Source organism: Mauremys reevesii, linkage group 3, assembly GCF_016161935.1.
Source record: "Mauremys reevesii isolate NIE-2019 linkage group 3, ASM1616193v1, whole genome shotgun sequence".
Classification (NCBI taxonomy): domain Eukaryota; kingdom Metazoa; phylum Chordata; order Testudines; family Geoemydidae; genus Mauremys; species Mauremys reevesii.
This window is the reverse complement of record NC_052625.1, coordinates 122,172,576-122,194,043: the sequence shown is the minus strand read 5'-3', so window position 1 is coordinate 122,194,043 and position 21,468 is coordinate 122,172,576. Positions and strand designations below refer to the sequence as shown.

General features: G+C 42.2%; 2 protein-coding genes across 2 annotated transcripts in view; both read right to left on the bottom strand.

The window, feature by feature from the left end:
- Window positions 1-16,693, bottom strand: part of TRAPPC3L (trafficking protein particle complex subunit 3L) — a 45,294-nt gene extending 28,601 nt beyond the window's left edge. The window contains exons 1-4 of the mRNA XM_039528168.1: window positions 16,086-16,693; window positions 13,094-13,141; window positions 10,727-10,824; window positions 6,218-6,317 (exon numbers count right to left, since the gene is read on the bottom strand). Of these exons, the coding sequence (XP_039384102.1) occupies window positions 6,218-6,317; window positions 10,727-10,824; window positions 13,094-13,141; window positions 16,086-16,127 (288 nt within the window). The 5' untranslated portion in view covers window positions 16,128-16,693. The remainder of the gene's footprint in view (window positions 1-6,217; window positions 6,318-10,726; window positions 10,825-13,093; window positions 13,142-16,085) is intronic.
- Window positions 16,694-20,479: 3,786 nt separating this feature from the next.
- Window positions 20,480-20,952, bottom strand: LOC120401914 (NADH dehydrogenase [ubiquinone] 1 alpha subcomplex subunit 11-like). Its single transcript, XM_039532163.1, has one exon. The coding sequence runs from the start codon at window positions 20,946-20,948 to the stop codon at window positions 20,553-20,555; it is 396 nt and encodes a 131-aa protein (XP_039388097.1). The 5' UTR covers window positions 20,949-20,952; the 3' UTR covers window positions 20,480-20,552.
- Window positions 20,953-21,468: the final 516 nt, after the last annotated feature.

The window sequence follows — 21,468 nt, the reverse complement described above, 5'->3', positions numbered from 1 at the left end:
TCCCTCAGTCATGGAAACATAATAGTTTTTTTTCCTGTTTCTTATACATGTAATGGAGTCTCATAACTTTGACTATGAAAGAATCTCAGAGCCTGTGTATTTTTTCTGGACTGAATGTTTATAAATTTTATAGCCTGTCAAATTAAAACTGCATGGGGAAACCACAGTATGATTGGGCTGGAAGCAAAATGGCAATATAGGTTGTGTTGCTTTGGTGTGGACACATTGTTACTGTCAAGAGGCATATCATCTTTAGGCAAATACAGAAATAGCATCTGCTGCACCCTTCCCATTTGTCACCGGGTCTCCCTAACAGTTTTATTTTTATATATGAGAATTATTTTGTTTTCCAAATTGATCCAGTTAGTGCCAGTTATACAGGTGATTTTTGTGCGGTGGTCATCTAGTTCAATTGAACTGAGCCTCAAAAGCTATCAAATAGTCCTCAGGACTGTTAAAATGCGAAAGTGATTTAACACTTACATGCCACAGACATAGGATAGTCTGGGGAATATATATGTTTGAAATATTGTAATAAATTGCTTATATTAGATCCACCCGAATTTTTTTTTTCAATCTGATTTAGATTCACCTTTTCTTAATGCATATTTGGGTTTCCTTTTGCAAGTGCTTAGACAACTACACACATTTAATGTACTAGGTTGTATGATTTGTGTATATTGCCCTCTACTGGATTGAAAAGGACAATGCCTGTTGGATGGGTAAATAGCAGGCAGAACAACTTAGTCCACTGAGTAGAAGGAAGCTGGTGTTTTACAGATCAATGGGTTCTAGTCTATGCTGCTAAATCTATAGGATTTGTTTAGCTGCTGATCACAGTCTGTATATTATGGATCATTACAAGCAGTCATAATTGTGCCAAGACTCTCATAAATTTACCTCACCAAATGATAACATGGAAATAAAACCCTGATTTAACTTATTTTAGCAATAAGTGGCTCCCAGCTCAGAGATTCCAGTCCATGACCACCTAGTAAACAATCTTTTCTTCTAAAATGCTGCTTAAGTGTTATTCTCTGACCAAAGATCATGCAGACATCACAATATGCAACAGCTGAAAAATCTCCTTTAAGGCTGTGAAAGGAACTTGAAGGAGACCATTCACAAAGTAAGAATCTGATTTAAAAGCATGAGTCATAGGCATATTAACAACTAAGGGCTAGGTCATCTTCTAGGCTGTGGAAACCTATACAAGGGACAGGGAGCCCTAAGTGTTTCCTCTGCTGGAGTTTCCAATGGATAGTTTTCTTTGAGAGATGACGTTTGCCTTTGGAGACATAAACCATGTGCACAAAGGGCCTGTGCCTCTGGACTGCCTCCCAGCTTTTCCCTAGCCCTCTCCAATCCCCATGGCAGTGTCAGAGGGTCCTTCTCCAATGACCCTGAACTCCCTACCTCTTAAAATAGAATTCCATACCATGGAGGGGGAAAGCACCTGAACTGGATACATTATTCAATAAGGAGGGCTTCTGGGGAGTAGGGACAGTGTCCCTTTCTTTGCAAGCTGGTAAACACCATTAATCAGACCCTGTTCTTTTCCAAAAATTATGAGATGCTATGACACTGACAGACCAGCTCAGGCCAGCACTATAGGCCAATTCACTTGTGTGTTAATAGAAATCAAAGGAGATATTGATCATATTGTTATCACCTATCTATATCTTGTTGTTTACTATAACAACACATTTACATTATGCATGCCTGGTAATTAAATTACCCTAGATCAAAGTATGTGTTAATGGAAGAGTATATTCAGGTGTTAGAACTTCATGAAAACGAATGGAGTGTTACTTGTATTGTTTTCACTTACCTATTCCTATTATAATGTAATGGCAGGCATTTACATTATGTATATCCCTGTAACTAAATAGCTCATTGAATGCAAAGAAGAAGAGTGTTAAATTCAAAGCAATTGGCCATTGTGTGAGTAAACCAGGGGTGAAAGTAAGGCGGTATGGGCTGGTATGGCATACTGGTAAAAGGTAGCCACCAGTACTGGCCCATACCACTGACTTTAAAGTGCTGCCGCGGCAGCACTTTAAGGACTCCACTTAAAGCACTGTCCCTTTTGCGCCCCACCACCATCGGTGGCACATAAGGGGCAGCAATGACCCGGCCAGGGTGAGGGAGGGGGTCAAAAGAAGTAGCTGCCCTTGGGCCATGATTTAAAAGGGCCCGGGGTAGGAGCAGTGCCGGCCAGAGCCCCGGGCCCTTTAAATCACCACTGGAGCCCCGGGCGGCGTGGGCCAGGGAGTGCAAATGGACTGGCTGGGGGACGCTGACCCTCCCAGCCCCACCCCTTCTGCCCAAGGCCCTGCCCCTTACAAGGGGGAGGGCAGAGCAGCCCCATACCGGTAAGAGCTCCATTTTACTTTCACCCCTGGAGTAAACATAGGTATCAGACTGTTGTCTGTGAAAAGATGCTGTAAGTACTGATTCAAGGAAAGATCCTCTATCACTGGACTGTTTGGTTTCTAACAAAGCAGAATAAGTGAATGAGAAGATGGAGATCCCCTGAGATATTCTGGGTTGCCCTGAAGGGCTTTTGGCAAACTGGCAGTTATTGCATCACCGCCACCATTTGGAACTACAAACTGTGACATATTCGTTATTATATTTTATCTGCTTTAACCTCTCAGTAACGCTCATTCCTTTTTCTCAGCTAATAAACTTTTAGTTAGTTTACTATAGAACTGACTGCAAGTGTTGTTTTTGGTGTAAGATCTGGCATACCAATTGATCTGGGGTAAGAGACTAGTCTCTTGGGACTGGAAGCAACCTGATGTGGTGTGGTTTTTGGTTTCAATAACCTTTTACCGCAAAGTTCTGTTTGTGGCAAGATAGACTGAAGGAGCTAAGCTCTCCCTTTATATTGTTCTTTACAAAGTGTTCTCTCCAGTGGTGAGCTGCAGCCCGTTCGCACTGGCCCCACGTCCCCGACCGCCCGGCTCCGGTTCCGGCCGCGGCCTCACCCGGCCCCGCTGTCCCGACCGCCCAGCTGTGGTGCGACGTGGCCCGGCTCCCGTAGTGCGGGTCCGGGCACGGCAGCGGCCACGACCCCACCTACCCGGATGCCTGGCTCCGGACACGGCCCCCCGACTCTGGCCCGGCCTGGCCTCGTGGCTCCAGCTGCCTGGCTCCTGCTGTGGTGCCACATGGCCGGACTCCAGCAGCGCGGGTCCGGGCGCGGTGGTGGCCCCGGCTGCCCGGCTCTGGCTCTAGCTCCGGCTGTGTGGCTCTGGCCACGGCCCTCCGGCTCCGGCCGCGGCCCTCCCCGGCTCCGGCCGGCCAGCCGCCTGGCTCTGGCTGCCCAGCTCCCACCACATCCTCCGGCCCCATGTCTCCGGGCTCTGGCTGCGCGACTCTTGCTCCAGCCCCGCGTTCTTGGGCTCCCGGCTCCGGCTGCGGCCCTCCGGTTCCATCCCCGCATCCCTGGGCTCCAGCCGCGTGACTCCTGTCCCGGCCCCACGTCCCCGGGCTCCCGGCTCCGACCGTGGCCGGACTGTAGCGCCGTCAGCCACGTCCCGGCAGCGCGGTAAGGGGTCAGGGAAGGGGTGTTGGAGACCGGTCAGCGGAGTTCGGGGGTGGGGTGGATAGGGGTTGGGGGGACAGGGGGATTGAATAGGGGCAAGGGTCCCAGTGGGGCAGTCAGAAAGAATCAGGAGTTGGATGGGGCGGTGGGAGGCAGTCGGGGCAGGGGTTCCAGGGGCAGTCAGGGGACAGAGAGAAGGGGTGGTTGGATGGGGCAGGGATTCCGGGGGGCCATTAGGAATGAGAGGAGGGGTTGGATGGGGCAGTGGGGGGCAGTCAGGGTACAGGGTAGAGGGGGATGGGGCAGGGGTCCCTGGGGTGTGGGGGCATCAAAGAACGCAGGGGGTTGGATGGGGCAGGAGACCTGGGGGGTGGGCCATGACCCCTCGTGGGGTGAGGAGGGAACCGGTTGTTACGATTTTGGCGGCTCATCACTGGTTCTCATTAAAATCGAGACCACTTAAAATGACTTTTCACATAATCTGACTGAGTCGCAGGTCTGCCGGGGCTGCTTTGCACCGTTGGTGGCCGAAATCTTAAAGATCCTGTTCGCTGCAGCATTACCCCTATATACGGGAAAACTAATCTGTCAGCAAATATAAAGGTAACTACTTTATTTTTTACTTTTCATTTTTATATTTTTGGGCTTCACTTCAGACTTTCGATTCCCCCAGCCTGATATTAGCAGGAAATGCTAATCCCTATCCATTGTGATTGCTTCCATTTAGAATAGCCAGCAAAAGAGCTTCAGTCTTGACACCATTTGGATAAGTACCTGGGCCTCAACTCCTACAATTGACAGCAGTGAGATTCCACATGAGCACAAGGATATACTGTCATGGCTCTGATAGCAGGGCCAAACTGTTCACCATTACTGCATAATCCAAGCATTTTTAATAATCACTATGTATAATCAGTATATATGTAACAAGGATCCAATATATTTCTTACAGTAAATTTTCAAATTGATACTGGTCATTAGCTGCATTAAACTCCAGTCAACACCTAGAAAATATGATTCTACTTCTCACAAGTTCAAATATGTCTGACAATAATGTTCATAATATGCTGGATGTTTTTAGGCCAACAGTTAATGGGGAGGAAGGGTGGTCCAAGGGCTCGGGGCACCAGCCAGGGTGCAGGAGACTGGGGCTCCATCCCCTACTATGTCAAAGACCTTCTGTGTGACCTTAGGTAAGCCTCTCTGAGTCTCAGTTCCCCATCTGTAAAGTGGGGATAATAGCTTTCCCCTGCCTCACAGGAGTGTTATGAGGATAAATATATTAAAGATTGCCAGGTGCTCCGACAATGTAGTGATTCATACCTTAGATGCACGGAAAATAAGATGTCTCAATTTGTGTCTTTCTGTTGCCTCCAAGAGTAGAAATACAGCTGAACACTTCAAACACATCCCTCAAAAAGGAACAGGAATCATAAAATATCTTTATCACCTGATTCTTTTGAAATGCACTTAGCACAAGGCAATACACACACTGTTCATTCAGATACAAAGAAGAGATGTGATATCTGGCTAAAATATTTGGAAGGAGACAGGGATGTTCTCTATATGCATGTTGACTGCATACCAATGCATTAGTAACAATAAGTACAGTATATTTGTAATTACTAATGTACATTGAGTGTCTCCTGCATAAATAATTGTTTAACATACTCAGCAATTAGTGCAAACCTGAGTGTTAGAGTATGACCTTTGACAGATGTCTCTGTGCTTGTTGTTGTTGTTAAATATATTTTTAAAAGCTGTTAACTGTATCTTTATATTCTAATAAAACAACTGCATTCGGTATGGGAGTATAAAAGACAATGTATTCATGGTGTCAAGTCCTGCTTGCCTTACTCAGATAATCTCATATGGTTAACATCCCTCTGTGTAGATATTTGAATTTTTACCTATTTGAACCAGTACTTGGTTATGATAACTCCTTTGTGGAAACTTAGTACCGTGTGTTTTTAATTTTAGGATCCAACTAAAAGGTTAGTGATTGAATATGGACCTGCTATATTGAATTTCCTGTTTTCAAGTATTTCTGGGTTGAAATAAAACATCAGTGATGCTATGTAAGCATAAGCCAATATCTCCTCAAGAGACTTAGCCCCACTGAGTCATTGAAATATAGGTAAAAGCCAGTGCTGCATAATGGAGCTATGGGAAGGTTGCTCCTGAAAGTTAAACACATGCTTAAGTGTTTCGCTGTATCAAGCTCTTGGTTAGAACTCCATTGTCCTATCTGCGTGGACCTACTACTAGTATTTTGAATGTAGTGGGAGAGCTCAAAGGCTGACAGTTCACACAGTATCACAGCACACTGAGAGCTCATCAGGCCAAGACCCAGATCTGCTGCTGCTGCTGCCGCCGCTCTGAGCAGAATTAAGTTTGTGTTCTGTTAGCTGGATGTAAAAAAGTTCTAAAATAAGGAAACTAATTTGGTTAACACCAGGAGAGCTTGTGTTAATATGAAGAACATCACACTGTCCTGTTCTTCTACTTTGTAACACCTTCATTTCAGACTGGAGGGTTAAGCATACTGGTAGATGGACTAACTCTGCTTTGGAATGAATTGGTAGGAGATGAGGCCAGTATTGTATTCCCAGCAGCTGAGGACATCAAATGATACCAGAGACTAGCTATTTTAATCTTATTTACCTGTGCAATCACGTCTACAGTTTCAGAATAGCTACGGCACTTCCTCACAGCAGAGCGAGCCAAAAAGTCTTCAATCAGCCTTATACCAATGTCATACCCCCTGAGGCAAAGAAAAGAAAATTGTTCAGCTTTGCATGTAACTTTTGTCTCCTCCTCTCATGCCTCTCTTTAGTCTCACTCTTTCTCTGTGCAAAGCAGCTGCATGAACTGGGTCTGAAAAATGCTGTGGCCCCTGAATGAGGTTGTATTCTGAGAGGTGGAGATTTTACTGGGCCCGATTCGTATATACACTAAGGCCACTTTACATCATGCTGGCAGTATAAAGTAGGCCTGTACCTCATGTCATGTAAGGGGTCTTAAAGTTTGCCCAGATATAATTTATGCCCATTTTAGGGCCTCTTTGTATGACTAGAGTGGTATAAAGTGGCCTTAATGTAAATGAGAATCAGGTCCTACTATCTTGTCATTACTAAAACCTAACCATGGTTAGTGCCATCTTTCCCCATGTCATTCTCTGAAGTCGGATCTCTAAAGGGGTTCCTCTGAGAAGGCCATTACACACTGAGCATACAGATTGACCAATTGGGAATGTGATGACACTAGTAGACCAATGTTGTCTCTAATTTTTTCCATCCATGTGCAGAACTAATTTTGTTATGTGAACCATATCAAGGTAATGTGTGAACATTTCTATTGGTGATGCACAAAAAAACCCTAAATATAATATATATTTTTAAAAAGTTACCACAGGGATAATTACTCCAGCCAGGATAAGTTAGGCATTTTAGATTGCACTACTCAAAGAATTAAATTTTAGTGTAAAAGAGAAATAAAAATTATGAAATGCATAGACCAGTCAAAAAACTAAAACACACTTTGAAAGAAGTAACAACAACAATAATACAAATATGTCTTGGGAGATGAATGTGAAAGACTGTGTGGCAGGGGCGGGGGGGAAGACAGAGACACACGCTGTGTGTGTGTGAGTGTGTGTGTGTGAGTGAGAGAGAGAGAGAGCGCGCACATGAGAGAAGAGGAAGAGAGAGATATGTTGCCCCTTTAACTATGCTGCCTTTTTAAGTAGATCAGCACTCACCAGTCTGAAGCCTGCTTGTTCAGACACCGCAGCAGATGCCAGCAAACTCCCTCCATCCCACTCCTGAACCCTGTCCTGTCCTCCCACCCTGCTCTGTGGAGATGGGGTACAGGGAAGGGGGCACCCTGACATCAGCACCGCCTCCCCACCCTGAACAGCAAGCAGGAGGCTCCCAGGAGCAGCTGGCCAGGGGTTCCAAGGCAGAGGGCAGGAGCAGCATGGCAGTGGGGGGGGAGCACCTGAAGTGTACGGCACTTGCAGGGCCGGCTCCAGACCCCAGCGCGCCAAGCGCGCGCTTGGGGCGGCATTTTGCCGGCAGGCGGCTCCGGCGGACCTTCCGCAGTCATGCCTGCGGGAGGTACGCTGGTCCCGCGGCTCCGCTGGAGCTGTCTGCCGCCCTGCTTGGGGTGGCCAGATTCCTAGAGCCACCCCTGGGCACTTGCTAGACTGCTGGACGGCCGTGTGGCCACGCAGCTTAGAGGTAACTTAGTAGTAGCGTCATTGCCCTAGGTGTGTTGGTTTGGCACACCCGTGCATAGTCTGAGGGACTGACTTATGCTTTTCATGACATTGGCAAATTTCACTCCAAGCAAATTTTAGATTCATTGAAGCATGTGTGAAACAATAGATTAGTTAGCAACAAATAATTACAGAATAATTGCAGAAACCAGTAAATAAAATGTTCCCAGTTAACTGGCCTTCACAGTGAAAGTGTTGTAGTGTTTTAAAGCAGTTCATTTCTGTGTTTTGGCCTGGGTAGTTGAACTTGATCACAAGTGGAGTCACATTCTGTTCTGTTCTATTTAGGTTTTTTTTACCACGTTCATTGCCATGGTACATTAGCACTGCATGGTATGTCTCCTAGTTCCATGACTGACTGAGCCCAGCCTACCTGGTTAGGCAGCTTGGCAGAAGCCATTTTACCTGAGGTTTTCAGAGAGTTGTGTTTTGTGTGAGCTCCTGCAATAAACTATAATTTATGTATTACAAAAACAAAGGGAACATTTATCCGACTCTCTATGGTAGCCTGCCCCTTAGACTTGAAATTCCCTGAGTCCTGACATGGCTGTGATATTAATGTATTTATTAAGGGTACTTCAGTAGTCTCTCATTGATAAAAAAAAGGTACTTCTCCATCAGGTCACATAACTTGGGTTGCCCAACAGGTCGGGCCAGAGCCCCATTTGTCCTGGGCATCTTGGCTTATCTGCCTGCCACAGAAATTGCAGGTTGCAGAGGTCTTGTCCCCTGCAACCTCTCTGAAATGGCTCACACAAGAGAAGAGTAGGTCCTCCCATTCCTGCATCTCTTCTTCTTCTGTTGTTCCTCCTCTGTTGCCCCTTTTCTATTATATACCTTGTCCCCATTCTCTGCTGCTCTCCTTCTCTTTATCTTCCCTTTTCTTCTCCTCCTCCGAAATTCCTTCTCTACTTTCTCTTCTCTCTTTTTTCCTAGTAATATGCTCCTTCCTCTTGATCTCTCATCACCATAAAAGAATAGCTACAATGTCTGTTATGAAACTTCTGCACAAAATTAGTTGTAGTTAGGCAAAATGCATTTTGCATTTAACCAAATGCAAATTCAATTAAACTGTTCACACAGAACTGAAATTCCAGACAAATTAGATGGACATGTAAAAAGGATGTAAAATCCTTCTCCAAATAAAATAGTTTTTTTTTAAATTCACTGCAAGCCTTCTGAGGATAACACTGGCTATTAAATACAGAGAGGCTCTGAACTATTCCTAAATTATGGCAAATGTTGTACAGGAAGCTTTGTAGAAGGAAAAGTTAATGAATGTAAATGCAAGCACCTGGGCCAAGCTCAGAAATGCTTTTATTGATTTTTTTCCCATATCCATCTAAACTTAATTGTTTCTGAATCTCTTTCACTGTTCATTATGGGCCTTATTCAAAGCCCACTGAAGTCAATGGAAAGTTTTCCATTGATTTCAGATCAGGCCCTATAACAAGAAGCCTAAAAGTTATACCATACCAAATGCCATGTTATAACAAAAAGCTTTCTGGAAGACTAAGGTTCAAAATAACACTGTGTGATGTACCGGCAAGCCATGAAATATTTATTTATTGCTGGCACATTTAGCTAAGTATCACCATTAGCTGCACTAGTAAATATTGCATTAGCCTTTATTAAAATATGTACATCACCAATACAAGAGAGTGCTCAGGTTATTTTTAAGTTTACCTTTGGATCCATAAAACAAACTGTAAACTAAAGTGACAAGTTGTTGTCTGACAACCTGTATATAGCAGAAACACAACAGCCGTATTATTATATCTATGTGTATAGGACCTGCTAGGTTATAAACTTTGCTTCCAAAGCTGTGCTGCTTTCATCTTCACTAATGGTGCTGCATAAGCAGAGAGGTAAACCAAAATAGCCCTATTCGCAAAAACTTCAGTAAAAACACTAGGGGCTAAATTTATAGAATTGTGTTAATGGTGTTAAACCAGTGGTGTTAAACCAGGGAGGAGTTTGTTCATCAAATGGAAAAGAACACAATTTGGTAGGAAAAAAGCTCATGTAGTAGGAGAGAAGTAAAGTACGACTCCACACCTCCCAGTATGAACTTTTTCTTATTTCTACCACAGAACCTGCAAAGAACCTACCTAGAGTGTGTTGAAATACATGATACTGATTGGGGCTGGGTGAAGAATTAATATCAAGTGATTGATTCAATGAGTTTTGTTTCTTTTTTCTCTTTGTGAGTAGATCAGTTTTCTCAAACAGGTGCTGTCTTGAATAACTGTTGTGAATAACTATTGCCCTGTAACTTGTTTGCAAGCACTTTGTGTGTCTGATATTCAAAATTCTAGTTGTTTTGATTGAATGTGTAGGTCACATAGTGTTTCTGTTTTCCGAATGGATGAGCTTAACTCTTAGAATCAGGTTTTGTTGATAACTAATTCAAAAATTGCTTCTGGCAAATTTTCTACAATATTATGTATTGCTTTCTGTTATGGTAATCCCTAGGAGCCCTGGTCATGGACCAGAACCCCATCGTGCTAGGTGTTGTACAAACACAGAACAAAAAGACCATCCCTGCCCCAAAAGAGCTTATTTGTTTAAAATTCATTGCCATGGTGAACATTCCTGCCATTCAACTTATCTGCTAGTATGTCCATGGAAAACAATCATCAAAGGGGGTCTGATGGGTTCTAGGAGCCTGCACAGAACACGGGGGCTCTTCTCTTGAGCCATCTTCTGATAAAGTTTATTGTAAGTGCCTTAGTGTCAAGGACTCTGTCTTCATTTGTGCTTTGCATGGTCCCAAACACAGTTCTGTTATTCAGCAAATAATAGACAATAAGAGGGTGGAGGAAAATATACAGGTAGGTGGACATCACTAATGCTAAGCTGGATGTGTAATGCAGAATAAACTTGTTACTTACATTCTGTCTAGATACTTGTTCACATCTTCATCCTTTTCGTAGTCCTTACACAGCTGGGCTACCAAAGCCCCATAGGTGAGCACAAAGAGTTCTCTGCTCTGTCAAACAAAGGGAAAAACGAGCATGGATATGGTTTGAGAATAAAACAAACTAGAATCAAACTCTTACTGCTCCTCCTAACTTCATACGGTATCTTGGAAAAAAAAAAAAGCCCAACATTTATCTTTATAGGAACCTTCTGTCTATGGACACACAGCCACTGATATCCAGGGTGTGGGTTCAGTATACCTTACTTTATTATCACGCCTCGCTTAGGCCCCTGTATTGCCAAGGGATCTGTGCAGACCCCCCTTATGCATGCCTGGAATACCATTTGTAAGACTGTGGTGTTTCTAATCTCATTCTTTTTTATGACTATAGCATCATGTTTGATTTTTGGAAGGAAGAAGGGTTATAATGCAAAAAAGTAAATCCAAGTCTAATGGCATTCGGGATTATTGAAGCAATGCATTATTAGGTCTTTTACATGAGTAAAAGCAACTGGGATGGTGAAATTCAATTGCAATAAAAAGGCACAATGGTTCTGAGTCTTGTCATTTACATCTGTGCACAGTGAATGCAAAATGGATGCAGAAAGCAGTCAAAGCTGAATAATAGTAGCATTTTACACCCACTTTGCACTTGTTCTACACAGGTGTAAATGACAAGGAGAAGCAGATGAGAATCAGCCCCAGAGTCCTCCCCTTCTCTTTCAGATATCTAATAAGAGGCTAATATTTTTAATTCTTTTGGTCAGTAGCTTTTATTCCATTCTTAGTGTTATTGCACCTCCAGATTCCTGAACTGAAGAGTTTTATCCTTACACTGTTTCTGTCACATACATATATCTAATACTTTCCACTTTTAAGCCAGAAGTCTGTCCTGCTGCTAATGCTACCCGCTTCTAAAATCCTTATGTCAAATCAACAAGGTAGGAAGGCAAATGTCTGAACTGGCCAGGAAGAGATGGTATATTCAAGGGAATCTGGTTAGTCCCAGAGGATTTACGTATATTTGGAAAAATGGACCTTGACCTACTAAACTGAGGTAGAAGGAGTCAACCTGCATCTGCACTAGGGAAAAGGCTGAGGTTAGTTACAACATGAGAGCTAACCTTGACCACTTTTCCAGAGTAGACAAATTCAGAGACACCAACACCCAGTTTCCATGGAAGTTCACTATAGAATGTTCAGAATTCTACAAAGCTTGGGTTCTGTGCTTGCTGGTTTACACCAAGGAACCAGGGGCCTTCCATGGCTGAGAGACTTCCCTATTCATACCATACCTGGGCTCTTAGGAAGAAAGCAGGATTGCTCAGACACATACCCGAACAATACCACCATGTAAAGTCAAGTACAAAGGCTCCTACCACCTTGTACATCTAAGTGTACATATTACAAGAGAAAATTAAAGGGTTAGGCCCAGTCTACATTTGAAAGTTATACCAGTATAACAAATTTGGTTAGGGGTGTGCTTTTTTTATTTTTTAAACCAAAATAGTTATACTCTCAGTGTGGATGCAGTTATATCAGAATAAAGCTGCCTTTACCAGTACAACTTATTCCCTTACCAGTATGGGAATAACTATTCTGATATAAGCACGTTAATTCTGATATAACTGTGTCCACTCTAAGGGGCTGCCCCCATTTTTACTATACTAGTGCAGTTAAAATGGTACAACTTGTGTGTGTAGGCAAGGACTTACATTGTGCTCTTAGGCACAGTCCTGAGTACAGGCTGGTGAGTAAATGGCACCAACCTGTGAGTAGTCCCAGAAGACCTAGTGTCTCAGAGATGCCCCTTTGGGACACATTTCCTCCTTTGCTCTGGGTTGGGGGAAGGGGTTGCAATTTATTTTTCCCCCTTCTGACTGGCTCTCTGCTCTAGCCAGTGAATAGGGGCAATGTGGAGCTGAGATCTTCCCAGCCACTTGCTCATAGAGGAGAGTATCGAGAGAGCAGGGACGAGTGCATCAGACCTCATCCAGACCCCGAATTGGAGTAGGTCTTTCTTATTCAGTTGAGGTCTTACTCAACCCTGCTCAGCTGAGTAAAACAGGAGCACAATCGAGCACTTTCTGGCAAGAATGAAATTCCACCTGCTGGATTGTTCCTTCATTAGTTAAGGACTTTGTGAAATATATCAAATGTAATGTTTTGTGGGGACTTTAGAAAAAGCAGAACAATTCTGTCCTGGAGGAAAAGTTCTGATGATTTTTTTTAATGAAAATGATATTTGTTTATATTTGAAACACCTTGCACATCACGTGAATTTATGAAAAATCTAAAGGAATGGTAGGAAACACAGTAATCTAGATTTGCTGCATACCATGTGATGAGCTGATGCAGAGGATGAGACGCTTGGTAAATGCCAGTCCTACAAGATAAAAAGAAGTAAAGAAAAATGACAAGGGTTCACACAAATCTTTATGTGGCTGCTGATGGAAAGTTAAAATAAAGAAGCAAAATGTGATTGACTGAAATGTAAATGCAGTTTAAACTTTAAACAGAAATGTAAATCACATTGGCAGGAATAAGCCTCAGCACTTTGCACAATGGGGTCCTGGACTACGGTTCTTAGTTGCTACCACAATACAAATTATCTGAATAATAGTAATTAAAAAAATCTCAGCTAGTACTTGGAGCCAAGGTGAAATAGTCTCTTTTTGTCCTACTCTGCTATTTAGGTTCCTCAGGTCTGTGTCACATTTTTATTGCTGGTTAGTTCATTCCTTTAAAGAAAACAGTTGACCCTGGCTCGAGCTCTTTTAAGACAGACTTTGTCAAGGGTTTGGAGACAGACAAATATTTGTGGTGCCTAACAACAATAGACTTGGTGCATGGGCTGGATTCTAGCAGCCTCAGGCAAGGAGCAGATCCTGAGAGTGTACCCCAGCATTTGGCAGCGTTTGGGACAGGACAGGGGGGAAAGGCCAATGGATCCTCCTGTCACAGGCACTAGACTGGCCTCCTTGGGCTGCACTCCATTCTGGAGGAAAGGTTTCTGCTTTCCTACTCCTGGAACGTCTATTGCTCACCCCAACCTATACCCCTTTTACTATCCTTGGACTGGACACTGGGGACAGTATTTGACCCATAAAAATACAGAGCTCAATTTTGTTCCCACGTAAGTCAAACAAACAGGATCAAGCCCTTCTTGCCATATAACCTGATTATTCCCCTTCGCTTCAATGGGAATGAGTATCATTTTATTTATATATGGCAGCGTCTAACAGCCCCACCTGAGCTCTGGCCCCATTGTGCTAGGCTCTGTATGAACACATATTAAGAGACAGTCACTTCTTCAAAGAGCTTGTAAATAAGACAACAGCCAAAAGGGGAAACAGAAGCAACTTGAGCAAGGTTACACAGCAGATTAGTTGCAGAACCCAACTCTTCTGACAGTGACTCTTAAGTCAGTGCCCTAGTCACTGGACCACACTGTCTGTCAATGGGCTTACGGGTCGGGGAAAAAGTAAACTGCAGTATTAAAACACAGCAGTGTTAATTTAATCACGTCTACTTGGAGTCTAAATGCTGATTGCAAAGAGTTCAGTGTGAGTGGATGTCTGCAGCCTATGGGGAGCTCATTGCTGAATCAAGTCCTTCATCTATGCTCCCTTTAGCTTTAGTCAGAAGTTTCCATTTATTCATTAATTTATTTTACTTGTCTGCATGAAAGAGAAAGATTGTATACTGACTGGTGCACTCAAGAGCTGTGCTTGGAACAACATGAAACTCTGCCAGTGCATCTCCTTTCTGATTGGAAACACCCCATTTCTTTTGATCTTGAGCAGAGGCAGTTACTAGTTGGGCACGTCCTGTTGTTATCCAGACCTTTTCACAATAGACTAGATGAGTGCTGATAAATTCATTTTCATTGATGACCAAAGCTTTATTTTTCAAAATAGAAGGCTAGTGCCCTATGCCATTGTGCCAACTAGCACCCATTAAGGGTAATTTTGAATAGCAGTTAAAAACTACATCATATCAAAAATGGGTTGGTAGAACTGAAGACAATTCACCTTAAGTTCCTAACATAAACAAGGAAACTTCCAATCTGTACTTCTGGGCAACTTAATGGGGAGAGCCAAAAATGAACATCCTTGTACATACATATTTGGCTGGCAGGCTCCTGGACAAAAAGTTAGAGCCAAGTGTTCTTAGGTTTTCAACAGTTGGCTATTTCACCCCTTAAAACCACAGTCAGAGAACTAGACAATAATTGACAACTTTGGTTTTCCAGACCTTTAGTGCAACAGTGTGTGTGTGTATATATATATATATATATATATATATATATATATATATATATTAATGCTCATGCAGTTTAAGAAATGCTTCAGGGATAGTTTCCCATGTCAAGTCTTTAAGTGGACTTCGGAATATTAGCAGAATATTCACAGATACTGCATTTGATCAAAATACTGAAGAAGCATAATAGTTGGAACAGCAAAAGGCATCATTTTGTCTGTGTATCCCCTACTAGATGTAATACCGTATTGTGCAATCAATAGTTCCTCATTATGGGACAAATCCAGGTCCCATAGATAGCAGTATGAGTTTTAACATTGTTTTCATTGGGAGCAGATTTTGGCCTTAAGGACCAGCTCCTACCCTGTGAAGTGCAGGTGCACTATCTCCTATCCCTCTCATGCAAGCAAGAGTGTAAGATCTTTCCCAAGCACTAGGAAAGAGGACTGGCCTCGGTGCTGGCCAAGCACCACACAGCTCCAAGAGGGTGTGGTCCACCAGCAAGGAAGCATATTTAGTTCTCCAGCTGGGCAACTCAGATGCTGCAGCTCTGCATAAACCATATGTCCCTGCAATTGCAGAATGGCTCATGCTAAGTGCATAACTGATACTGCTCTGCTCTCCCCAAAATGAGGGCAGAGTTCTGCCATTGGGATTAATCATGTTCCGGACTAGGGCTGGCTGAAAAACATTTCATATCACAGTCACAGGCAGGAGAAATTAGAATGTTTCTATAGCAAAATGTTAATGTCAATTGTTTCACAAGTACTTTTAATACCAAGATCTGATTTTGTAAGAAATTAAAACAAAAACACTCTCTTTTAAGTCACAGCATTGGGTGCTCACTAGAGGGTTAATATTTTCATTGAAGCCATAAATGTCTTCAGTGCAGCCATTCTAAAATGGACAGATTCATCCCTCAGTACATAGACTTACTAAAATTTGGTTCACTGCTCTACTTTCTAGCTAGTCTACCATCATGATTGTACAAAACAATACACTTCAATAAAACAATAGTTAGCTATAACTCCATGCGCAGTAATATTATATATTTAAATAAGCCTTACTATTTTGTGATTATCTTGTCTTCTGTTCGTTGGCCGTGACATGTTGCTTGAATAATGATGAACTGTATGATCATTGGTTTATATCTTTTTTCCTTTAAGAAGCATTTTCCCCTATAGTAACTGTAATTCTTTCTTCACCCTTCCAAAAGTTTTCTCCTCTCTTCTGTTCTGTCTTTGCATTAGATCTGTTTGCTGCACTCTGTGCTGTTGCTGATGCTCCTCCTATTTACTACAAGCATTAAACCTTTTAGGAGAAATTTGATTGGCGACAGATCTGCTTCCGAGTACAACCACCTAAATAGCTGCTCCATGCCTAAGAATGAATTGTAATCCAAATACACAACAGCTGGATCTCATTGTGTGAAATCAGGCCAGACAACACCAAGTGATTTTAAATTCTTATGCTCTGAGGGATAACAAAGGTGGTCTATTGTTCATGCCAGCTTTTGCTTTGAAAAGCCAAACAAAAGCTTCCACAGTGGAAAATAAAAACTCAAATACAAGACACTGTTGAATAAAGTAATTGTTCTTTAGATTCTTTTCAAGGATAAAATCAAGGAGCTATATTCAGCTGCAGGCTCTATCAGCTTCTGCTGGGCTACCATTGAAAGGGCCTCGTAGTTCGAAAGACTGCCTAGAGAGTAGATGCAGGTGCTCCCTCTTATAGCACCCCTCCTCCCGAGGCACCCCTCCTATAGCTTACAGCAGTGGTGCCCAACCTGATTACACAGGAGGGCCACATAAACCTAGGCACAACCTTGTGTGGGTCAAACAGATTTTACATATTTTAATAAGATTTAAAGTAGGGCTGTCAATTAATTACAGTTAACTCATGCAATTAATGCAAATTAACCAGATTAAAAAAATTAGTCACGATTCATCGCAGTTTTAATTGCACTGTTAAACAATAATAGAATCCCAATTGAAATTTATTATAAATATTTGTGGATGTTTTTCTACATGTTCAAATATATTGATGTCAATGACAACACAGAATACAAAGTGTACAGTGCTCACTTTATATTATTATTATTTATTACAAATATTTGCATGGTAAAAAAGATAAACAAAAGAGACAGTATTTTTCAATTTACCTCCTACAAATACTGTAGTGCAATCTCTTTATCGGGAAAGTGCAGCTTACAAATGTAGAATTATATTTTTTTACATAACTGCACTAAAAACAAAACAATGTAAAACTTCAAAGCCTACAAGTCCACTCAGTCCTACTTCTTGTTCAGCCACTCACTAAGAAAAACAAGTTTGTTTACATTGATGGGAGATAATGCTGCCCACTTCTTATTTACAATGTCACCTGAAGAAAGTGAGAATAGGCATTCACATGGCAATATTGTAACAAAGTATTTATGTGCCAGATATGCTAAACATTCGTATGCCTCTTCATGCTTCAACCACCATTCCAGAGGAACCCTGGGGAAAGCACTTCTGTAAACAACATCCTCCCTTGCAGCAGGGCATTTCCCTTTCACCTGGGCAGCAGGTGCCCTGTTGGCATAGAGGGGCATGCAATTTGCATCCTCCTGCACCAGAAGAGATTAATTTAGTCCATTTTGCAAATTTAGTTTAGTGTCAAATTTAGGTCATGGTCAAACATAAATTTAGAAATATGCAGGGTGGCTATAATCCTTAATGGGCCAGATTCTGCTACCTGCACTTATGATGAGTAGTATCTAGCTCAACAAATAGATAGTCTCATTGACTCCAGTGAGGTAAAGGGTGGTGGTATCTAAACTACTATGAATGAAAAAAATTTCACAAATTCATTTTCCAAAATATTCAATCCAGTGTTAAGAGGCAAGTAAATACTCCTCTTCAGGGTTGGAAATGTAAAGGAAAGTTCATTAATAATAATAATAATAATAATTAAAAGTAAATTAGGGGTAAAATTTTCAAAATGCCTAAGTTCCATCTTCAAAAGAGTTCTAGGGCCGGATTTTAAAAAGAATTTGGGCACCTAAAGATGCAGATAGGCACCTAATGGGTGCCTACTTGCCTACCTCCCACTGCAGAGAAACACGCAGAGATACATTTTAAAATATATTACAAATATATTATTATTCTGACAGTGCCCTTTTATTTGATGCAGATATCAATATCTTTAATTCCTGTTAACTACTGTAATAAAGTAAGCTTGTAAGCAGGGACAAACCAAAGAACTAATAGAATGTCTACTTTAAACCTGCACTATTTGTGTCTCCCAACATTAGCTTTTTCCCCAACTCAGAACAGGGCCTATGAGAGGGGGGAGGGGAGCCAGTACAAATGACCTGGGCCCAGAGGTCTGGAAGGGAGCCTGGGGCCCGGCTTCATTGGCCCTGTTTAGCCGGTCCGCCCTTTCTGGGGGGCCCAAAAATTTTTTTCAGTGGCCCTGGCTCAGATTATACAGGGATAAATGACCTGAATGTACTTGTTTCATCTGGCAGGCTTCAGTGCATAAAGCCTTGATACAGCAAAGTGTTTAAGTACATGTTTAACTTTGAGCAGGTAAATAATCCTGCTGAAGACACTGGGACTGTTCATGCACTTAAAGTTAAGCACATGCTTAGGTGCTTGACTGGATTGGGGTCTAAATAAGTGAAAATGTTCCATTTGATTAGAAATCCGTAAAGTTAACAATGAGTTAAAAGATCCAAATTAATTTTATCATTACCCATTCATTCCTAGTTGTCTCTTTCCCCCTCATCTTTTATGCAAAGGTTTAGTTGAATATACTGGGTAGACAGCATTAAGCAAACCCAATATCTACAATGTTTAGTCACAAAGCAGAATGTGAACAGCAGGTTATTTCATAAATTGGGAGAGACATTTCCCCTCTATTGTTCAGAACTATTTTTAGGGCGGGGGAGTGGGGTGGGAGGAGAATTCCTATTGGGGGAAAATACCCTTTCTTATATGATTGTGATACTTAGTAAAATCTGTTGCACATATACCTGATATGGAAATCTGCATTTAGTCTATCAAATGTATTTAAGTTATAGAACTCATCATTTTATGATCTGTTAAGTCTCTGTTATAACACATCTGAAATATTGAACATTATTAATATTGAATTATATTGTAATGACAGTAGTATGTATGAATATATATGTGTGTGTCTATATGCAATCCTCTGTTGTTGGGAATAAAGGAGATACAGGCCCTTTACTCCTCTGCACGGTGGTTCTGGGTTGGCTTGATTGATCCAGGGGATACTTGGGCTGCTAAGCCAGGGAATGTGAAGAGGAAAAGGGGGAACTTACTTAGTTCCCACTTCTGCAAACACTTTGGCACTGGTTTCAGAGAGCTACCTCAGCATCAGATGTGCTATTTGATTTGTATTCATTATTGGATCCGGGCCTAAAGTAACATTACAGCTAAAGATTTCTGACAGTGGACACTTTGTTTTAATGCACACAGTTTAAAAAAAAAAAAGCCTGTGAATTACTGGAGGGAGGAGATGGAAATAATTTACTTACAACAAGCACTTAAGATTATGTCACAAGCCAACAAAAATAGGAATGTGCAGAGATAAGGGGGAAATGTAAAAGCAGACTTTTAAATCCTGCTATGCAAAATGGGAGTCACCTTAACAGCTTGCATATTGCACAAAATCATGGCCTTGTGTTGGAAAGCCTAGGCTTTAGTAAGTCTCTGCCATCTTTAACTGCACTTCCATAGTTTTGTGGGGCTTTGTCCCTAGAATTATGTAAATGAAAGTGTTAAAGGTGAATGTGATGGCTCAGATAATACACTGGATAACCATCCATTCAGTAAGTTATAAGGGCAGGCACTAAAACTGTTCATAAAACTGCTTGTTTTTCAGTAGTAGAATCCCACCCCAACTACTGAAAGGAACTGTTTCCCAGTTGTGCCTCCTTATCTTTGGGCACAAGATCAAAACTTCTCTCCCACCACAAACCTCAGAAAGAAAATAAACTGTATTTCATTTTAAAAGCTAGTCCTAAAAATTATCCTAAATATAATAGATCCTGCAATTGAATCAGCACAAGATACTCAGGAGCATCATGTGAACAGATACTATTGTATATATCCAGTTATACATAAAAGGATGAATGACTTTCAATCTACGTTGTTTATCTTGCAATTGTGCCAGAGAAAAATGTACACCAGAGTGCATAACACATGTCAGAAATCTCTGTTTTGTTGGGAAAATACATTGTATGAAGTTGAAAAATTCATTATGCAGTAGTCCATTGTGTCTATGAAAGCTCTCCAAACATTAGACGAAATACGATAGCTAAGATGTTATGCAAACAGGTTGGGAACTAAATGACTCAAGTGATTGGTAATAGGATAATGACACCTTTCACTTCTAGGCTGCTGGTTTGTATTCACCCTCCATTGTTTTTTTTTTGTTTTGTTTTTTTTATCTGTGTTATTTATTACGCAGGACATTTGAAAAACATTTCTGAGACAGGAGCCAGCCTACATTTAGAGTCTGGGAGGTCATGCTATCTTCCAGCCTTCTCGCTTGCCTATCTTTGTAAAAGCAGCCACAAGTCCTAGCGCCACACATGCTGAGGAACCAACGATATGGCTGTGATTTCTTGCACCCAAGACAAGGCCTGATGCACAACCGCCTATGAAATAATTCAGGGCATCCTCCGGGTCCTCCCGGACTTGGGCACTGAGGCAAGTGGTCAATCCAAATACTGCTCCCAAAGTAGCCATTGTGACAGTGCTCATGGCTGCCGTTTGCGCAGCCTTAACGGCCGAGTTAGGCGGGTACAATACAATATGATATGCCGAACCAATCAAGCCCAGCGCGGCCCCGAGGCGGCCGGTGATCCAGGCCTTGCGGGGGCAGTTGGTCCCCTCCGGGATCTCCCAGTAGCCGGCCATCGCAGCGGCGTTAGAGGTCTGTCTGATCTGTGAGGTAGATTCAAGCCAGTTCTTAGGGACCAGGTGTTTGTATTATGAAAGCATCTCTATTAATGACCCTTAACGGGCACCTTAAGTTCAGTCCCAGTAGAGAGGTGAAGGTTGGCTTGGAGAACATACGACTCCTTAGGTATGGTCTCTCCAGAACAGGGTTGAAGCAATTTGGCAAGCCAGTGTGAGAAAGCTGGCATTGCCCAGTGTCTATACTGTAATGGTCTGTGGAGGATTTCAGTCATCAGCCACCAGTGCTGCCAGTTCAACACACTTCATGAGCACTAAACTCTGTCCAAACCCCCGTTCCTAACCCCCTCCTCTCCAAAAAAAAGTCTGCCAAAGCTCAAAAAATGGCTGAGTCATGCATCAGACCATCCACCCACACCAATGATACTGTAATAGATTGTCCGGTTAGAGAATGCTGCTCATCACAGAGCCGAGAAGAGCAATGTTTAAAAGACTTTGGGGGATCTGGACTTAAGTAACT

Coding starts and splice junctions, on each gene's coding strand:
- LOC120401914 (XM_039532163.1), bottom strand. CDS start 20,948: ATGGCCGGCTACTGGGAGATCCCGGAGGGGACCAACTGCCCCCGCAAG.